Source organism: Anolis carolinensis, chromosome 5, assembly GCF_035594765.1.
Source record: "Anolis carolinensis isolate JA03-04 chromosome 5, rAnoCar3.1.pri, whole genome shotgun sequence".
Taxonomy (NCBI): domain Eukaryota; kingdom Metazoa; phylum Chordata; class Lepidosauria; order Squamata; family Dactyloidae; genus Anolis; species Anolis carolinensis.
In genome coordinates, this window is record NC_085845.1 from 182,860,350 (window position 1) to 182,882,752 (window position 22,403).

At 39.7% G+C, this 22,403-nt stretch overlaps 1 protein-coding gene across 1 annotated transcript in view; it reads left to right on the forward strand.

Annotated features, from left to right (window-relative positions):
• dgki (diacylglycerol kinase iota) overlaps window positions 1-22,403 on the forward strand; it is a 287,280-nt gene that overhangs the window by 178,095 nt on the left and 86,782 nt on the right. The window contains 3 exon segments of the mRNA XM_062983094.1: window positions 593-704; window positions 1,436-1,635; window positions 17,427-17,489. Of these exon segments, the coding sequence (XP_062839164.1) occupies window positions 593-704; window positions 1,436-1,635; window positions 17,427-17,489 (375 nt within the window).

Consider the following 22,403-nt stretch of genomic DNA (forward strand, 5'->3'; position numbering starts at 1 on the left):
CTTTGCATATATAATACTGAAATGTGAATCCTTCTACTCCATATTAAGTGCATTCTTTTTATCAAATACAATAGCTAAAATTCTCTCTTCAACAAAGAGTCATCTACAACTAAGACTGTCCTCATTCTTGTACCCCAATAGTGAGGAGAACTTAATATGAATGAGAGAGTTCTGAGCTTTGCCATGTGGAGCAAATACAAATAATGAAAGGTTCTTTGTTTTCACATTCTCAGCTTATAACCATTAAGTTAGTAGCTGGGTAAATTCATGAGTCACCCACCCACAATGTACGGTAATAAACAAACCATTTCATCCAATCTATAAATTAAGTCTCTCTGGAATAAAAGAAGGGTGCTGGAATGTTGTTTCAGAGGTATGTGAAAAACATATGTTGGCATCAAAGTGAGGAATTATTTTGTAGCTAATGACTCAACAGATCATTAGTTCAATATTAGTTTAAGTACATCACATTGTGTATGCATATTTAAATACAGGTATTTCAAAATCTGAAATAATCTAAGTTATGGAACACCCCTGGTCCCAAGCATTTTGGATAAGGGATGCTTAATCTTTGTTCTCCCTCCTTATATAGGTATTGTGCTGGCACAATGCCCTGGGGCAATCCAGGAGACCACAGAGAATTTGAACCTCAGCGGCATGATGATGGTTACATTGAGGTTATAGGGTTCACCATGGCTTCCTTGGTAAGTATTTTTATAGACTCATTCCTTCAGGCAAACTCTGTCAAACTAAGAACTTGGTGATATGTGGAAAAACAACAATAAATAATTGCCAAGGGAAGTACAAATTGTGGTTTGTATTCAACTACTAGATTTACTAGGCTTTCATTTTGAGGAAACAATGGGAGTAATTGGCCACCATTCTCTCTTATATCTGAAAGAAGAAGAATGGGTACAGTTTCACTGAGATTCTCATTTATCTACTGTTAAATTTACTCTGTCACATTATTGTTTTGAATTGTTGATTATTTTTTCCAGTCTTCATAAAATTTGCACATATTCTTGTCTTTGTTACATTTCTTTAAATTATACTATTTTTTCTTTGAATGTTTTCTATGAATTCAATTTTGGGAATACATTTTTAATTGTATACATTTTCCTTGCCCCCACCCCATCAAGTGAAACCATTTAATGTATATTTATCAAAGCATGCATATCTTTATTTATACACTGTATTAAAAGTATTTTGGTACGTTTGTCATGAGGCACAGAAAATTGCTCTACACAAAATTTTGTGTGCATTTTATTTTTGCAAACAGAATTGGGATAGTTGGAAATATAAAGTTTTCAAGCCCTGTGTGTTTTGATGCTTCACATTTGGGATCTTTGAATTGGATAGATTTGCACAGAAATGCAAATTTCCCACCCATTGTTATTTATAACATTTCATTTTCATATATTAATGTCTTGCTCAGGCTGCTCTTCAAGTGGGAGGTCATGGTGAAAGATTGCATCAATGCCGGGAGGTGACGCTCTTGACTTACAAGTCCATCCCCATGCAAGTGGATGGGGAGCCTTGCCGCTTGGCTCCCTCCCTCATTCGGATCTCCCTGAGGAATCAGGCCAATATGGTGCAGAAAAGCAAGAGGAGGACATCCATGCCTTTACTCAATGAGTGAGTTGATCGTTTATATGTTTTGGGACAGGGTAAGATGATAGATCAGTAAAGATAATGGTGGATTAGGGCAGGAATGAGGAATAGTGCTGTCTCATTATTATTGAGAGCCAGTATGGTGTAGTGGTTTGTGTATTGGACTAGGACTCTGGAGGACAGAGTCTAGATTTACACTCAGCTATTGAAACCTACCGGATGACCTTGGGCAACTCACACTCTCAGCCTCAGTGGAAAGCAAAAGGCAAAAACCCCGTCTGAATAAATCTTGCCAAGAAAGGCCCACCATAAATGACTATAAGTCAAAAATGACTTGAAGGTATACAACAAGAAAATCCTTTATCACCATTCGCTAGCATTGACTGTGATTAGGGATGGTAGGAGTTGTAGTACAACAACATTTGGGAGGTTTGTTTATTCCCTATCCATGGATTAAGAAGATCTCATAATTCTATAAACAGAGAAGTATCCTAACATTTCCTCTTTTCAAAGCACGCCCCACTACTGTTCTTGCTCAGCATATAAAAACACTTGTACCACAGCAACAGGATCTCTTTCAGCATTCTTTCAGCTGTGACAATATAACATGGGCATACAATGCAATAAATTTCAGAGTAACCAGGAATGTGATTTGGCTATTCCACCTTTTATTCTATTAAAGAACATCTACTAGATTTTGATGTGGAACACGTTTCAATGAACTACAACATATTTTTTACACAGAGATCTTAACAAATAATTTCATTTTTTCAGGTCCCTCACTTTAAGACTAACAGTTAGAGATAATATGGATTTGCTTGCACATATCCCCCAAATTATTTTTAGCATTTTCCCCAAAATATTCTCGGGGCATGAGAATATGCCATGGTTATTCAGTAACTTTCACACCATGTGCAGCTACACTCTGATTTTTGAAGCATTGCAACAATAAATCCAACAGTTTATTTCCTCCATTCACTGATGTCTTTAGAACTTTGTCCTTCAGTCCACGTGTATTTTTTGTTGGAGTGATGTTTATCCTTCATTCACACTATCATCAATCAGCTTAAAGATTAGAAGCTTTAAACTGGTAATACTTGGAACTCTGGCTTAATGTTTGGTGTATTTCACACTCCTTATCTTTGGTAATTTGTAGAATGGCCTTGTAAGGTAAATCAATATGATACTTACCTATGCTACAGAATGAAGTTGGTTTGGGAGAATTCAGATTTGTTTCCTGCGCTGTTATAAAGAGCTTCAGGGTATTGTGAGTAATGTGTCAGTTTACACAACATGTGTGCCTCACATACTAGGTGAGCCAGCACAGTCCTGCTAGAATACTGATGTGTCCATCTGATAGGTTGGACTACAATTCCTTCTTTCCATAATCTAAAGATAATTAGAATTATGGTCAAAAACACCTGAAAGGTCCCATGCTGTGAAAGGTTGCTGTATGTAATTATGACCCAATAATTATTAAAATCAAATTTATTTTGCCATCCTTTTGAGCTTGAAACAAAATGTTCTATAATTTGCCATAGTTCAGTTCTGAACTATATGAGATTCCAAGTATTGAATACTGTCTCTTGATACAATCCTTGTTCTTCTCCAGACTCAAAATTCTGAGATCTATAATAATTTATTATTTTGGTGTTGTATGCCTTCAAGTTGTTTCCAAATTATGGCGACCCTAAGGTAAAAATACCATGGAGCTTTTTGACAAGATTTGTTCAGAGGAGATTAGCTTTTGCCTCACCCTGAGGCTGAAAAAGTGTGATTTGTCTAAGGTCACTAAGCCGGTTTCCATGGCCAAGCAGGGATTTGAACTCTAGCCCAATGCCCAAACTACTACTGGCTCTCTCTACAATAACATTGGCAGATATTTATTCTTTTTTCTGTGTGTGCTGTGTGAAAGGAACTAATTTGAATTATTGTTGTTGTTGGTTTTAACTACTGTCAAATCAACTTTGAGTTGTGACCCTCCTTTGAATGAGATATCCCCGACTTTCCTTTATCAGGACTGTGGCTGTCTTGATATAGTCTATCCATCTGTAACAGTCTTCCTCTTTCCTTGCTGTCTTTTATCTTACCAAGCATTATTGTCTCTTCTAGTGAGTCATGTTTTCTCATGATATGGCCAAAGTACGATAGTCTCAGTTTAGTCATCTAGGAAAGGTACGAGCTTGATTTGCTCTTCGACCCATTTTTAGCAGTCCTTTGTATTTGCAGAACTCTTCTTTAGCACCAAATTTCAGACAAGATGATTTTCTTCCTATCAACTGCTTTCACTGTCTAGCTTCCATAACTATACTAAGAAACTGGCTGTATCATGGCATAGACAATACTAACTTTAGGAAAAACTTATATCTCTAGTTTTGACAGGCAGTTTCAAAAGCAATCCCCTTCTCAAAACCAAAAAAACAAGGCTGAAAACAAACTGACTCTCAAACTAGACTCAGATTAGGTAGTTCTTGGAATAACAAGGCAGAGGGGCTTATGAGGAATAATTGGAGGAGGCAGAGCATTTGCTCTCCAGTATTTTTCACCCCAGGCAGTTTCCTTGCTCTGTCTAATGACAATGCTGGCCATATGTTATGTTATTCGGTTCATTACGTAAGCTTAAACTGTTTGTTCCAGGTTTACTGTAATTGCTTTGCATTTGTTTGCATTCTGTACATGCATTATTACCATAAGAATAAATATTCTGCTTTTTAGTCTTTTTAGACTCTCAAAAGGCTGCACACAATATGATTTTTAAAAAAATCAAACACATTGACTTAATGATAATGATGACACTGATAACAATGGCAAAATATGATAAGGTAAAATGAGAATGGAAAGAAAAGGTCACAAGATGGAATAGGAATATAGTGTGTAGGGGAAAAAATGAAGGTGCAGTGCCCAAAACTGCATTTGTGTGGGGGAATTGGGTCTCTGCAGGAGGGAGTTCCATTATTTGAGTGCCACCACAAAGAAGGCCCTGTGTCACATTTCATTCACCTCCCATATGTTACCCTCTTTTAGAGGTTCATCTGTCCCTTAATTCCAAAAGGCGTTTGAGCATTTTAAAAATTACATAGTCCTCATGTTTATAGAATTCAGTTTTTTCACTAGCCTCTTTAACTAGGTTTTTCCTATTTAAATCTCTCTTTAAGTTGTAGATATGTAAACCAATTAAGATCTATATCCTTCTTAAAAAGCATCTCTCTTGACCTAGAAGCCCAATGAACTTGTGCCAAATACAAAACAGCATTGTAATATAACCAGTTTTGATTTTTAACTTGTTCTTACTTTTTAAAAAAAATGTTCCTACAGTGAGGTAAAGTAATATCATAGGAGAAAAACTAAATGTATTTATACCATTATTTTAATGGTATACAATTATTTTAAATCTAGCTTGCACCTTGGCTTTATCATCCCAGAGAAAACCATGCCAACCAAACTTTAAATAATGAGCTTCAAGTTCCAACAGTCTCTTATTTTTTAGCAAAAGTTATTCATTAAGTCACACAAATAACAGGCCTCACAATGCAACATAATATTTTGAAGTCCTAAACCATCCCTTTGTGCTAAATTTTATTCTAGGCTTCTTTGCTTGCCAAACAAATTTAGAAAACTCTTTCTGTCATTGCACAAAAAGTATTCAATTTCTTAACATTGGAATTGTTTGAAAGAGGAATAAAAGCCTTGGCAAAATATTTGCTTTAATTACTGCAATTCTACCCAGTAGACATTAATTTAACTCTCCCCATTTTAAAAATTTGCTTTTAATTTCTTTCCAAACCTTTTCACAGCTATTTTGAAATAATAAACTGCCATTCTTCATGCTTATAACTTCCAAATATTTAATCTCTTTTTTAACTTTAAAATTTGAAAGAGCATTTAATAACTTATCCCCTTCTGGAGTTATATTTTTAGTCAGCAATTTTGTTTTATCACAGTTCACTTTATACCCAGAGCACGTCCCAGACGCCTTACTTTTATCACAAAGAGCCTTCCCTGAGCCCAATGGATGCTTGCTTCTTATGCATACACACAGTGAGCTAAATTAACTTAAGGGGTTCCTACTTTTGAGTTGGATGGAGGTTTTCTTTGTTGGCACAAGATATGAGATGGTGATAGGCACTGACCCTAAGCAATATGAATTTGAGAATTATTTTCTATCACCTACAATATTTGTATGGAATGTTTTCCTTCTGCAAACATTCTCTTCAAAGTTCATCTTCAAATCTTTGTAAGATGCTAATATGAAAGATAAGTGATCATAGCTAAAGCAAATTAGTTTAAAATTTTGGAATAATATTTGCAGGATGTTTCTTTAATTGGCACTGTCAACATTTAAAATATACTTAAGAAACATGAAAACGTACTAGCTTTACTTCTTTTCTTTGTCTTGTTGGACTGTACTAGTTGAACATAAACTCTCCTTTGCACATGGATATATCCCAGAACTCTGTAGAGTCCTGAATGAGTACGATTTGCCACAGTCTCCATAATTTTGTGGGAGAGACACTGAATGTAGAGAGGAAATGTATGCATGGAGTGTTGTTTCTACAAAATTTTGTGGCAACCCATCCTTGCTCTGGAAAAAGTTATATCACTTCTTTGTGTAAAGGTTTTTGAAGTCAGTGATGTTTTCATTGATCGTGACATTGAATGGTTTGAGATTACTAGGAAGCAGAATTTGTTAGCACATAAATGACATGAGAAAAGTTGCAATATGGGACTTTTTAAAATATGGGACATGGAACATGAATAGGGTTATCATGTTATAGTTTCCTAAATCCTGGTAGTAGAATTTGAAAATTATGCAAATGAAAGAAAACACATACTTTTCCATATTGTGCAAATAAATGCCATTAATTGTTGGATTGTCTTTCTACTACTATGTTTTATCCTCAACACCATTATTAAGGAGACATTACCTGAGAGAGAAATTTCAGTTTAACAGTTAAACTGGAACAGGAAAATTTAAGTTAAATTTCTTTCTTATTCACGATATTTACATCATGTATGGTCAACGATCTGTGGTCCATTTAATAATAACTCATTTAATACCATGGAATATAACATCCTCATTGTGCCTCCTACATACCCTCCACCCCATTTTACTTTCTTGAATTTTTAAAATTCAAAATATTTTCTGCATTCTCAAAGCGTGGCAATTCTGCCATCTTTTTCAAAATATGTCCAGTTTTTTAAACCAGTGTTTCTCAAACACTGCTCCTCCGGATGTATTAGACTTAAGCTCTCACAATTCCTAACATCTGGTAATCTGGCTGGGATTTTGGGGAGCTGAAGACCAAAACATCTGGAGGAGCACAGTTTTAGAAACACTGCTTCAAATCAATGAAAACCCTTTCCAATAAGGAGGTAATCTGGAAGTCCTTTCAAAAATTGAAGAAAAGTGCTCCCTACCTAAAACTGTAGTGGGATAGGGCAAAACACTGCAGAATTTGCTCCATACCATGTAGGAAGACCCCAGAATGGCCTTTGGGAGTTGTGCGTGGGCCATGAACCATTGTTTTCTGACCCTTGACTTACAGCGTTTTATTGGGCCAGTTATTGTTTTTCGTTCAAACATACTTTTGAATTTTTTTGTGGGAACAAATGTTTTGGCAGTTAGGATGATGATGATGGTGATGAGACAGGAATTACTCAGATTTTATTTTACTTTTTGCAAGTAGTTTTTTGTGAGGTAGGGGGCAATGATGATACACACATCAGTAAGAGTAGTATAGGTTAGGTCACTCAAAAGCACCAGATTCTGTCTGAACATGGAAGCTAAGCAGGGCTGGCTCTAGTTAGTACTGCACATAAATACCAGGTGTTGTAGGCTCAGAGGAAGGATTTAACAAAATCACCTCTGAGTATTCCTTGCCTAAGAATAACCTATAAAATTATGGGGTCACCATAAATTGACAATTCGAAGGCATGTACATACACACATGCACATTTTGAAAAGGCTATGCCATATAAGGAGCCTCTGGTGGCTCAGTGTGTTAAAACGCTGAGCTGCTGAACTTGCAGACTGAAAGGTCCCAGGTTCAAATCCCGGGAGCGGCTTGAGCGCCCACTGTTAGCTCCAGCTCCTGCCAACCTAGCAGTTCGAAAACATGGAAATGTGAGTAGATCAATAGGTACCGCTCCGGCGGGAAGGTAACGGCGCTCCATGCAGTCATGCCGGCCACATGACCTTGGAGGTATCTATGGACAACGCCTGCTCTTCGGCTTAGAAATGGAGATGAACACCAACCCCCAGTCAGACATGACTGGACTTAACGTCAGGGGAAACCTTTACCTTTACCTTTTTATGCCATTTAAGAGAAAGTAAGAGAAAGGCCTTCATTCCTTATTTGAAACTATGTTTACTGGATATCTGAGATCCATCTCAAGCATCTACCGTACTTTAACAATTGTCTATTTGTCCAACAAATCCATCCTCTCTTCTGTCTATCATTTCTTCTTTTCTTTCTGGGATCACCCAGTTCAGTTCTTAAGATGTTCAAGGGAAAGACAATTGAAAATATTTTTTGGGGGGAAAATATTACAATTTCTGGTAAAACTTTGAATATGTATCTGTTCATATTCTTGGTTCTTCATGTGTCTTGGTTCTTCTGTTGTTGTTTTTTTCTGTATTCTGGTACTCTCTGAATTTTAGTACTTCTGTAAGAATTCACCATTATGCTTTGCAAATAGAGTAGGCTTGAAAGGGTCCATCGACATCTCCAAGATGCTGTGATACTTATTTATTTATTAGATGTATACCTCATATTTACCTTTGGATGAAAGTAGACCATAGTAGGCTCTCGCCAAAAAAAAGAAAAAAAAAAGAAGGATGTGTGTATTTTTGGAGTCTATGTTTGCTTAGTATCTGAACCAAATAACAAATGTCATACAGGAATCTTAACATGAAGTCTAGAAACATCGGCCAATGCCAGTTTGTGATTCCCATCTCAGTGGGGTGGCAAATCTCCTCCAGTTTTTAATCTGAACAGTCCCCAAAATACAGAGCCCATTTTAGAGATCCTGGGAGTTGACTAAACATGAGAGTAGATTGGCTGTTCCACTAACATGTAAGCCATTGGAGGTTATTAGTCAGCACCTGCACATTGGATAAATCAAGGCTATCTAAAGATATAGCTTAACTGGGTTATCAAAGAAAGTCCAGATGCCTGTTGCCTCTTAATAACAAACATTGAAGGCAATATACCCTTTCCTTGTAAAAACTGGATTGACAAGTATTTAACTGGAAATGGTAGGTAACTGTTTTGAAGGTGGCAAGTAAGGTATCACTCAGGATAAAAGTTTAAGCATTACCACTGTGTCAGCATTGTTTGTATCCTGGGGCGGGGGGGGGGGGCAGAGGGGAGGTTGAAATAGAAGGTACAAATGTGAGCACAAAGATATCATGCTTGTTTGTTGCTCTTATCTTTTGTCCATTTGTCTTCTGAGTCATGCCTGTTTTGCTGAAGTTAATCTGAAAGAGTCAATTTTGCTGTAGAAGAATGGGCTATATTTCACTCTACCTCATGCATCATTAACAGAATTGCCAGCTAAACTTCAGTTCCAGAATCTCTAATAGACAGCAAGGTTGGGAGGGGGTGGAGACACCCTCGTGATAAAGGAAAGAGAGGGAAATTGGCAAGATAGTGACAATACTGCAGTGCTGGCAGACTGGAGAACCAGGTCTGATATGTAATCTGAATGTCACTTTGAAGAGAACAGAGCTATATAATTGTCCTGCAGTTTCCTAACAGTCACTTTCAGGTCCAAAGACATTGTTTAAATTGTGGAATATGTGCATCATCCCTGGCAATGTGCAGATGTGTATTTCCAATTTCCATTTGGGCAAAAAAAAAAAAAAATCCAGAGAAGTGGAACTGTTACTTGATTCCAAGAAACTTTGGCAAGAAAATTCAAAAAATCCCAAATGCTTTGGAGTAATTGGCTAAGTTGAATAAGCTGAGGGGCCAACATGGCCAGTGTAGCTCTTCCAAGCTCTGATCCAGTTCTGCTTTTCCATCAACCGGGCAATGGCAACTGGTACGTAGCGGTGGGATGATGAATGCACCCTTGAGCTATCTAAGTTACTGAATCTTATTGCCAAACATCATCAGAACTCTGGAAAGATCATTTAAATTTTGTAAAGTAACTTGGAATGGACTCACTGCCCTGACAACAGCAATCACTACTTTCTCTGGGCTCAGCTTTAGACTCCGATATATTCAATGGGTGGCTGATGACATAAAACCTCAAAGGCCATCTTGCAAACCACCATGAAGAAGAGAATCGTATGTGAAATATCTTATTTTGCTTCTGCTGTGCTGTTTTGGAGTGTTCGATATGAGCCTAAAACATTAGTATGTGAACTTTTGCTGCCTAAGACAAAAGTGCCCCCATGTAGGCAGCCACGTTAGTCTGTTACAACACAACCAACAAAGGATCTTTGAGCATCTTGAAAACCAGTCTTGTATACTGGCATAAGCTTTCTTACTTTTGAGATTGCAATGAGTGCAGCAAGGAGGTAACACACAACTTTGTCCATCAAGAGAGAATAGCTATGTACAATCTAGGAGGAATGGCTTAAAGGCTCTTCCTAGCATTTGCTACCTGAAGCAACTGCCTCTGTCTAATGTAGTGGTTCCCAACCTTTGTATTGGCCATGCCCCACTTAAGCATCTCTAAAGCATCTTCTAATGTCCCCTGGCATATATTTAATAATTCAGAAATTGAACTCCAAGAGAACTCTTATTCAATTCTTATAGCTTGGTCTAAACAAGCTTCCAATGAACATGGTATCCCTGAAGGAGAAAAAAAAACAAAAGAACAAATTGATTTGAGTAATCTGCAGCAAATTCAGGATAACACTTTATTGCTTATATTTGGTGAGAATATGTGAGAATATCCTGTTACCTCATGTTAATTTTCTTGTGGCTGATAATCTTTTTTAATTTTTTTCATACAAAAGTACTGACTTACCTATGAGCGTAAGAATTGTGTTTTGGATTTTTTTCACCTTCATATGCAGAACAAAAATACATTTAATATATTTTGTAATGTTAGCTTCATTGTAATGTTAAAAGAACACTGAGAGGAGTGGGGCTGCTTGTAATGAAAGTGGCCTCCTTTTCTGTGCTTATGCACTCTCTAGTTAACTCTATGCTCTCACCACTCCTCTCTATTACCAAGTTTTCCCCTCTCCATTGTCACCAGCTGACTGCCACATACATTCTGATTCTAATTTTAAAAATGTTTGTGTCACAATATATATTTACATGTTATATGAAGCCCACATTTATCGTTGAACAGAAAAATGAACATTTATTATATACTGTATAGTAGTTGTCATCACAAACCAGCATAACCAGACAAATGGTGAAATCTTATCAAGAATTGCTTGTTACTACCATTATTTCCATGTACAACCATCTATGGTACGTACATTTACCAATCCTGCATGCTCTGGTGTTCTGTTCAGCAGGAAAGCTTCCAAACAAAAACTTTGCTAGGTCTTACTTTCAGGGGAGGCCTTATATTTAGCAATTCAGCAAAACCTGTACTGGGTCTTATTTTCAGGGGATGTGTTATTTTTGGGGAAACAGAGTATGTTGAAGGTTAATCAGTGTTAATTGGAGCGGAAAGGAGCAGGAGACACATCTATAACATGGTTGAATATTCCCCCCATACATTTTCTATTTGCATTAAAATGATGTATGAATTAGAAATGTTGCCATTACTACAAATATTTCTTACTTTTTTCAGGAAATATAATAAACTAGGATTTTATTAAAAATGGCAAAACTAGGACACATCTTTGTGTTTCCAGAATTGTTGCAGTTTTATCAGACCTTGACAGATTACGTTACATCGTGCCTGATGAAGAAATCTGAAGATGTCAACACCTTGCAAATTTTTTGCATCCAGTTGAATAAGCTAATAACAGTCTCTCACTAATATGGATTTTGGCCATCAAACATATTGATGTGTTTACCACACCCTGCCAAAATTATACAGCTTTTTCACAGATTCAGAATCACAAAATGGGCTTCTTCCAACATGTAGTGGCAGGGTGTTGTGATTTGACATTTGGAGTAAGATATTGCCTTTTTGATTATCACAGTATCCCTGTAATTTTGGTTTACAGGGGAAATTTGCATAAATTTCAAGCCATGGATAAACCTCATTCCCCAAGTTAAGTTTTATAGGTGCATCGGGGGGGGGGGGGGTGAAAATGTTCAAAAAAGAGGAATATTAACACCCTTTGTTATGTTTAGGGACATAGATGTATGTGATGTCTCATGGGCCTTGTAGTCCCGTTCCTAGTACTATTGTGGCAGACGAAGAGGAAAACATGGGATTTCCATCGGTTCAGCCAGAATCGGAGCCCCTGCACCTGGAGGATGTTTGCCCTCAAGAAGTCAGCCAAACAAGCCTTGGGCAGAATTCTCCCCCGTTTTCCCGAAAGGACAATTATAATAGAGATAGAGGAGCCAGGGAGGCTAATCGCCGGAGCCTCAGAATCGCAGCCAAACAATTAGCTGATTAGGTCTGCTTCCCTTGGGAAATTCTAAGGAGTCATGCATCTGGACGGAGTTGGGTTTCACTTCTCGTTCTCCAGGGAAAGGGTTCTTCTGGCGGGAAACGAGACCCTATTTAGGTGTTTTGCCGCAAAGGAAACCTTGCGGAGTCAACTCATCAGCTTGAGGAGTGAGATCGTGTGTGGACTTAGTAACCCCAGTTCCTTGTTTCCCAGACCAAGTTCCAAGCCTGCCTTGTTTCACGTTTGGCCGTGGACCTCGCCACGGACCTTGTTCTTGCTTCTTGTTTGCCTCGTTTCAAGTCTTGTTCTAGCCAAGAATCGAGTTTGTTTTCCAGCCTTGTTATCAAGTTTCAATGGACTAAAGGACCTTGTCATCTCCCCACACTATTGCTTGGCAAAGTGTGTTTCGGTAAATGGATTATAACTTTGGACTCTAATATCACATATTGGACATTATTTTCCTGGACTATATTTGACCTTTCCTGAAAGGTCTACTTCTGAACTATATTCTTCACTTGTTTTTATTGACTTTATATATTCCTTTAATAAAGATATTAGATAGAATCTGGCCTCTGCGCATGGTTATTGGTGTTCTGTAGCCTGGGTCTTGACAGTTTGACTCCGCCACCCTAAGCACCAATTAACGTAGGCCAGGATGTCTACAGGAACCGGGGCGGAAGCCCAACCACTCAGCTACACCATTTCCAAGGAAGAATTCGACAGAATCCGAGATACACTCCGTACGCAGGAGGGAGAAATACGGGGCTTGAAAGAACGCGGTGTCCGGCTCCCTGCCCTAGCGCTTCCAACCAAGTTTTCTGGAGAAGCCTCCAAGGTTCATGTTTTCCGTCGCCAGTGCCAGGCGTACATAGAAGCCCGCCAAGCCGAGTTTCCCCAAGAAGAAGTCAAGGTGGCATGGATTTACAGCTTCCTAGAAGGGCCTGCGGCCAATTGGGCGATGGCGCTATTTGATGCGGGTTCCATGCACCTAAGTTCCGCGCACAACTTCCTGAATCACCTTAGAGTGACATGGGGGATCGAGGACAACGAGGAGGCGGCCGGCCATAAACTCCGGCGTCTCTTCCAAGGGGACAGACCGTTGTCCCAGTACATAGCCGAGTTCCGGGTGCTGGCTCAGAACACCGGCTGGAACGATATAGCCCTCAGAGGACAGTTTCGTGAGGGTCTCAACATCGAGATGCAGGAAGAAATATCTAAGGTGGATCCTCCAGATTCTCTTGAGAGACTTCTCAATCATTGTTTACGAGCCAAAGTCCTGCTTGCCAACAAAAAACAGTGGCTCCGAGGCCAGAGTGGAAGAGCCGGAGTGAAACCTCCCGCTTCCGCCAGTATTCAGCCATGTCCAGTGTGGAGACCCCCACCACCAGCCCCAAACCCCAGGGGAAGCGAGGAGGAGCAGTTGGGCAATGTGCGCCCCAGACTGGATGTTGCCAAAAAGGCCCGCCGCCAACGTTTAAACCTCTGTTGGTACTGCGGGAATGGGGGGCACTTCGCCAAAGGATGCCCAGCCAAGGGAAAGCCCACCACCCGCCTGGCGGCGGCGTCCTCCGCGGAGCCGGAAGCGGCCGCGGCGACTGGAATCAAGCCGGCGGGGGAAGCCAGCGACCGGGCGTAGAGAGGCTCGACAACCCGGTCAAAAACCCCACTCAAGAGCCGCAAACCGGGGTCCTATTTCTCCTGGTGATTACGCTGTGGTCGGTGAAAAAGGGACCCGTCATGATCCATACCATGATAGACTCAGGGGCAACAAACAATTTCATCGATAGAGAGTATGCCGACTCTCTGGGATTACAATATCACGATTTCAAGAATGCCCGAGTGGTGCAGGCCATAGATGGTCGTCCCCTAAAGACGGGTCCAGTAAGCCAATGGACTGAACCCACCAGGATGTGGATAAGAAAACACATGGAAGAAATTTCCTTCTTCGTTACCGAGGTTCCCCACTTCCCTGTGATTTTGGGGATTCCATGGCTGACGCTCCACGACCCAAACATCTCCTGGTCCAACAGAGAACTACAGTTTGCCTCAAGATATTGCCAAAACCATTGTCTAGTAGCCAAGGTCTGCCATGCCACAGACGCAGAGCCCATCATCACCTTGCCCAAGAAATATTCGGACTTTTGGGATGTTTTCAATGAAAAGGAAGCCGAGAAACTACCCCCACATAGACCCTACGACTGTGCCATTGACTTGGTGGAGGGGGCCCCGATTCCGCGAGGACACCTCTACTCCCTGACTGAACCAGAGCAAGAAGCTCTCAGGGAGTTTATAGAGTCAAACCTTCGCAAGGGATTCATCAGACCCTCTCAATCCCCAGCTGCTTCCCCAGTGATGTTTGTGAAAAAGAAGTCAGGGGATCTACGCTTGGTTGTGGACTATAGAGCATTGAACAATATCACGAAGCGGAATCGCTACCCCCTGCCTTTGATCTCGGACCTATTAGACCGGCTTCGAGGGGCCAAGGTTTACACCAAGCTGGATCTCCGGGGGGCTTACAATCTAGTTCGCATCAGAGAAGGGGACGAATGGAAAACAGCCTTCCAGACCAAATTCGGATTATTTGAGTCCCTAGTCATGAATTACGGTTTATCCGGAGCTCCCGCAACATTCCAGCATTTTGTCAACGATATCTTCCAGGATTATCTAGATCGGTTCTTGATCATATACTTGGACGATTTTTTGGTGTTTTCTAGATCACAATCGGAGCACGAACAACACGTCGGGATGGTGCTACAACGATTGCGGGATCATGGACTATATGCCAAGTTAGAAAAATGCGCCTTTGATCTGCAAGAAGTAGACTTCCTGGGGTACCGCGTCTCGCCACTAGGGCTCTCCATGGTCCCGGCAAAGGTTTCAGCAGTATTGGAATGGCGGGCGCCAACCAACAAGAAGGAAGTGCAGCGCTTCTTGGGGTTTGCAAACTACTACCGCAAATTCATCCCAGACTTCGCCCGCTGGTCTGACCCAATCACCAGCTGCATCCGTGGGAAACAGCCTTTCCGCTGGACGGAGCAAGCAGAGAAAGGGTTCCAGCAGCTAAAGAAGTTATTCACGACCCAGCCAATTCTACAGCACCCTGATCCTAAAACCCCTTTTGTTGTACAGGCTGACGCCTCTGATGTGGCAATTGGGGCTGTACTCATGCAACCAGTGGGAGAGCATCGTCATCCTTGTGCCTATTACTCCCATCAACTAACAGCCCCAGAGAGAAATTACACTATTTGGGAGAAAGAACTTTTGGCCATAAAGGCAGCTTTTGAAAATTGGAGACATTGGTTGGAAGGGGCTAAATTTCCCATTGAGGTTCATACTGATCATCGTAATTTGGAGCATCTAAGAACTGCACAAAAGCTAAATCAAAGGCAGCAGCGCTGGGCTTTGTTCTTTGAACGTTTTGATTTCCCGATCCATTATGTGACCCCGGCTCAGACCAAGCAAGCAGATAGCCTGGGTCTTGACAATGTATTATGTAAAATTTAATTTGGCATAAAATTATCTTGTTCGGTATGTTAAAAGTTCAGTTTATTCAGACAATGATTACAAATTGAATGCACTTTTATTAATTGATCAATTGATTGTTGCAAACAGAGCAATGTTGCTCTGAACTATAAGGAATGCGTATGGGTGTGCCAGTTCATTAGTAATAAGCAACAATGATTTTTTTTAAAAAAACAACAACTCAAAATAAACCATTAGCCTTAGGAAAACAAAGACAATTATTTTTTCTCCACAATTTGTCCATAGTGTCAATTTAGACAAAACACACTTATCACCCCCCCCCCAAAAAAAACTCAGAAAAGAATAGCAATAAGTGATACTAGAAAACTTTTCCTTTTCAAAATTATTTTAAAAGAGTATGTGAATGCCTTATTTTAAGCATTTTTATCACTGAAACAAAATATACCATAATTCAGAAAATTAAATGTAATGAGACTTATTCTGACCAAAATTTGCCCTCCACATTCATTGGGATTAGCAACACAAGAGCCATGCAAAAGCAACCCCCCCCCCAAAAAAACATTAAAAAACATGATTTTTTTTACCTGAGAAAAACTCGTCATAAATTGACCATTGAATTGCACTGGAGAACCTAGAGATGCCTACAGAGGTTATCTCTTTAGAGTCTAGATCCTCCAGCATGACTATGGTCAACCTCTGGCAGAAGTTGACTATAGAGTTGCACTGCAGGATCCAGAGACTAAAAAAAACAACAACAAAAAAACAAAAACATGGTCTAATACATGTATAATCAAATCTATTAAGGTTAAACCTACAAATATGGGGAGCTGACTGTGGTTGATTTGATCAGAAAATAGGGTTCTCTGGGCAGGAACTGGATTAAATTGCATTAGGCTTCAAGAACTGTGTGGTTTTTAAAGGCTATCTTGCAATGGGAAGACTATTGCTAAAATTGGTTCCTTTGAGAAGAAAATGAGTGAAAGTGAAATAAATTTAATTGGTTACCAGAGACTGGAAATCATGAGAGGAAAGGGAACTAGAGGAGCAAACCTGCACACATTGCAGTACATGCAACTGCTCAGTTGCTGTCTTTCATTGGCTGTATGACTAAATGTGATGAGTAAATGAACAAATGTGTGGCTAGATGGGCAGGCTTGGAAGTGGGTACAGTTGTTGGCAGTGGCACCAGGCATATAATATGATGGTGGGTGGATAAAGAAGCAGGAGAAGAAACATAGCAGAAGAAAAATAAAAATGTGGTATGGTAGCAGCAAAAGAGGAAGCAACAGCTACTGCAATAGCTCCTGTTCACTAAGGCTTTAGGAAACATGGGAGCAAGGTACTTTGAACTGGGTATACTCCCTCTATGGACACCTTACACCTGTTAGCTCATAAGATAAGGAAATTTATAAGCTGGTTCTCCACAACATGTTTGCAGCTCTGATACTTTCCAGATTGAATGCTCTGGGCATCTCTTGCAGCCCAGCTAATATACCCAGCCCTTCTGAAAACTTCTATCATGCCACTTTACGTGGTGCCATCTTGTTCCATCATGCTTGCTGGTAGCTGCCATTGGCTTTTCTGTTAAGGGGTGTTTTGTCCTGGAGCTTAGCACACATCTCCATTTAGCCTATATGTGATGCCTTCCTTTTGTTTCTGTTTAAATGTTATTGTGTGTCTTTTCTCTCTTTCTTCTTCTTTTCCTTCTTGTTTTTCTTTCTTTTTTCCTTGTTTGTCCATGCTGTTGTGCTGACCCCTCTCCTGGCTGCTCTTTTCGTGCTGCCAATAGCATCCATAAAGTGCCCTCGGCCGACCTGAGGAGAGTCTCGGCTCCCCCTGATACCTTCACTGTGTAAGTACTTGCCTTTTCTTTCCCTACTTTTAAACACCCTCTGTTTTCCTCAACTCTACCTCTTCTTCCTCTGCATGGTGCAAGTACTAATCCCTCGTTATCATGAAGTGCATGGATCCAAGCTCAAATGTGACTGGCAATGAAGTAACACATAGAATGGGTTTTGTAGTTGGGAAAGGTCATGTGATGTTAGAATTGTGTCTCCCCCCCTCCCCCCCACTGAACTAAGGTAGAATCAGTTGATAATCTGGTGGACTAAGGACAAAAATATCCCCACCTGTCAGATTTGGGAGAGATCAAAGGTGAAACTGATGGATCAAAGATTGACAAAATTAATAATATGCTGCCTTTCAGAACATTCGTTACTTCTGTCTTAGCTGTGGGGACCTCCTCCAACCATTTTGGATGTGTCAGTGCTCCCCTGATTAGTCAACAAGGTGTCAGGACAGAGTTTTACTGTTTAGGCAGCATAGGTGGCATAGTCTGTTTTCCTTTATTTTTGGATAACTTTTTAAAAACAAGATCTCAGTAAAGAGAATTCATGAACAACTAGACTTAGGATCTCATCACATTAAGTCGTCCAATGCGGATGACAGTGGAGGGATTCACCCGGCGGCATGGTAAATCCGGTGTGCAGTGGGGGAATCCATCTCCCTGCATCACATAGGGGAAATCATCACTGCCCGGCTTCACCCTTCATTCACCCTGTTGTAGGCAATGAGAACACAGGAAGCCTCCCGTGTTCTCGTTGTTCCCTCTTATGACGCTTTCACCACAGTTTGGGGATGGAGCCCTTCCGAAAGTAGCTCTACGTTGTTGAATGGGATCCAGCTTGTTGAGATCCCCGAACTGTGGTGAAGGTGTTGTACGACAGGTAAATTTCCCCATGTGATAAAGTCCCTAGTTAGTATTCTGCACTGTGAAAACCGACGTGTACGTAAAAATCAAGTTTCCAAAAACGGAAATGGAACTAAACTTAATTTGTTGTCGAAGGCTTTCATGGCCGGGATCACAGGGTTGTTGTATGTCTTTCGGGCTGTGTGGAACATGGCCACACAGCCCGAAAGACATACAACAACCCTAAACTTAATTTGTTCTCAACTGTCTAATAGAGATATTTACATTCAGGATGGACTTTAAATGGACTTGGGAACGCATTGTAGCCACATGGTAGAGCACATGCAAAATGTTCCAAGTTCTTTTCTTGCCATCTCTAAGGAGATTAGGAAAAAGTACTGCCTGAAACCTTTGATAATGCTGCCCTTTAGTGTTGATAGTGTTGAAGCAACAATCTAACTCAGTATAAGAATGCATCCCATGTTTCTCCAAAGAGTTCACAGAAGTATACTGTGAAGTATTCAAAGATATAGCCATGTTGGTCTGGAATATCAGTATGCAAACGGATTGTGTAGCACCTTGGAGACTAACAGAGAAAAAAGTTAGTGACATAAGCTTTCATGGACTAATGCTTGTCAACACTGACAAGAATCCCTGCATTGAACTTGAACTTGGCACTGGCAGTTTTCATTATTCACAGTCATTCTCAGAGAGTATTCCAGTTTTTCTGCCTCAAACCGATTTAGCTCCAAATGTACTGGTTGAGCACCAGCCCTAGATTCAGCAGGAAAGTGCTGTATCTAGGGCAATTAAAAGCGGCTAAACAGAGCAAAATTACTCCATGTGAAGAGGTCCATATTCTATAAAAACTAATTCTATCAACTTCATTCTCTTAGTTAGTCTTTAAGGTGTTACAAAAGCCCTGTGAATTGTATTAGTTTAGATGAGGTATAATGAATCATTCACACTTCAGAAGACTAGGGCTGTAACACTTACAGTCCTTTACCATTACTCATGTTGCCTGGGGCTTCTGGAAATTGAAGTCCAAAATACATAGAGGCCCAAAATTTCCACATCTCTGGTTTAGAGCTTCCTTTATGTTTTCCAATTATGTTTGTGCTCATCACACTGAGGCCCTTGTTTCCTTTTTTAAAAGTACAGCAGAGCAGAACTCCAGGTTACGCACTTACAATACTCTTGAATATGACCTCTCCCTTGTAGGCAATGTACTTTTCTAAATTAAAATTGCAGAGACAGTAAAGTAGAAAATTAAACCTAATTGAACAAGAATCCAAATGTTGTTTCAGCTCAAGTGCTTGTAGACCAGTCACTGCATGTGTTGATGTAACCATTGCATGAACATTTCAAGCATATGTTGACTCTGATTGATCACATTTTTCTTTCTGAAAGTAATTGCAATCAGGAGGAAAAAAGTCATTTTGTTTATGTGAATAAAATATGTGGATCAGCTACTGTAAAATGCAACAAATTTGATATCTAAGTACGTATAATACATCCAGAAGGGACAGATAAATGCCAAGTTAAAGCTGGAACACAGGCATTGCTATCTATCCTTCCACTGAATACCATGGCTTGCTTTTCTTTTTGGGCATGTCTTGCTTTTCTTCTCTGTTTTCTTCTGTTGCTTCAGCCAGGTCTCCTGATCCAAATGGGTTGTTTTTCCTATTATACATCTGCTATCTCTTTCATTATGCTCAGAGCAGAGCTGTTTACTTTTGTGAAGAACCGTGCTCACTTCAAGAATATACTGGAGATTGCATAGTAGGGGTGGTACATTTGTGTCTGTTCAGATGATGCTGAGCTACATTACTAAGGACTCTTGACCACTGGCTGTCGCTAACTGAGGTTACAGTCTTAACAATATCTGGAAAACCATGTGTTCTAACAATATATATATATATATATATATATATATATATATATATATATATATGTGTGTGTGTGTGTGTGTGTGTGTGTGTGTGTGTGTGTGTGTGTGTTTTTGTTGTTGCTGATATGAACATTCTGCTACCTGTATGGATACTATAGCACTTGAAGATCAGATCCAAAAAGAACAGTGCTGTTTTATAATTCTAGATTCCAAACTTACAGTTTTCTAGGTTTATAGATTGCATTGTGTATAGGTTGAGTATTCCTTATTTAAAATGTTTGGAGCCAGAAATATTTTGGATGTTGGATTTTTTTAAGTACCTGTATTTGCATATACATACATAAAAAGATACCATTGAGATGGGACTCAAGTCTAAACATGACATTCATTTGCATTTCATAACACCTTATAAACATATCCTGATGGTAATTGTGTTCAATATTTTAATAACTTTGCACATTACATAAAGTTTGTATAGTTTGAATGATCAGAAAGCAAAGGTGTCACTATCTCAGCTACTCAGGAGGACAATTTTGAATTTTGGAGTATTTCAGATTTCAGAATTCCAGATCAAGAATGCGCAATCCATACCACTTCACTTAAATCGTCTATATGGCAACATATAGGGGACTTTGTTATTAGATCTCTGATGTTCCCTTCCATATCCTGCAATGATAGGTATGACTGAAGAAATACAGTGTTTGCTTCCAGCTGATCTTTGCTTTCCTAAATGATATTTTACTTCACAATACAGCTAGCTCTAGAACTGACTTCCGAACCACTTGACCTCCTTATTTGGTTTCTTGAAAAATGTCAACATCCCAGTTAGTTTTATATGTTGGGTCAATGCATTTTGGACTTTGTTTTCTTCTTCTTTTACAAAGGGACCTAACCTAATTTATTAAAGATATTCCATATCTCCAGATCTGAAAAGAATAGATTAATCAGGCAGCTGCACAATGACTGACAATTAGTTAGTCTGATAAATTAAAGCACAACCCCAAGGGGCATGACAGAAATTGGATTTGAGATGCTCATTGCTTAAGAGATTCAAATGCTCTACTTCAGCTTGGCAATGTGTGTTGCTTCTCAAACCCCGTTGGAACAAAATGGCAGATTCAATTCTGAGGAAGAAGAATTGTAGTAAATAATCTTCAAATGTCAAAATGGAATTAGCTTCAGATTTTGGACAGTGAAGACTATAAATTTGGCCAGTGTTCCGTATCATTAATTGGCAGGAATGAGTCTGAAATTATGCTGGCATTTCAAGTTGGCACGGAAAGTACACACATCATATAAAACTATTTACCTATGGACTAAATGGTTGTGTGCTGATTTTTGTTAAGATTTGGCTGCTAAAAGGCCAAAGTAAGCTTATGCATGTGACCACACATAAAGAGCCTTACTGCACTCACCAAAAAATTGTAATTTTGAGGTTCTAATTGTTTCATAATAAAACAATGATCAGACACATATTTTCTTATATTTACATTCAGGTTTGGAGGCAGTATTGGGTTACATCTGGTCCTATAGAGTGCTATGGAAATAGGAGATTTTAATGTGAATTGCATCACAAAAGGATGACTCATTTTTGAAATAGCTGTTATTAAGTATTCATGGGAATGTCCCATCTCCCCAAAACATAATGCTTTACTACGTTGCTGGACTCAATATCATTCACCAGAGATCTGCCAGGAAAACTCTTGGGGAAACTCTGGGGATTTGCAGTAGCTCTGCCAGGGTTGTTGACTTCAGACAGTTTAACAGACACAAAAATATTATTTCCTTTTCAAAATTTTGACTGCCAAGTCAGAAGAAAGGTAGGAGGGCCAGATGTGAGTTTCCTTGCATGAAAAGATGCTATCTCGGCTATTGTATGAAAAGATGCTATCTCGGCTATATGCAGGAAAAGCACCCCTGACTGATGGCCATCCAGACTTTGTTTAAATGCCTCCAAGGAAGGAGCTTCCACTATACTCCGAGGCAAAGAATTTCACTATTGAAAAGCTCTCATGGCCAGGAAGTTCTTCCTAATGTTCAGGTAGAGTCTTCTTTCCTGTAATTTGAACCCATTGCTCTGAGTCCTAGTTTCCATGGCAGCAAAAAACAAGCCTGCTCCCTCTTCCTTATGACATCCTTTCAAATATTTAAAAGATGGTGATCATGTCTCCTCTAAACCTTCTCTT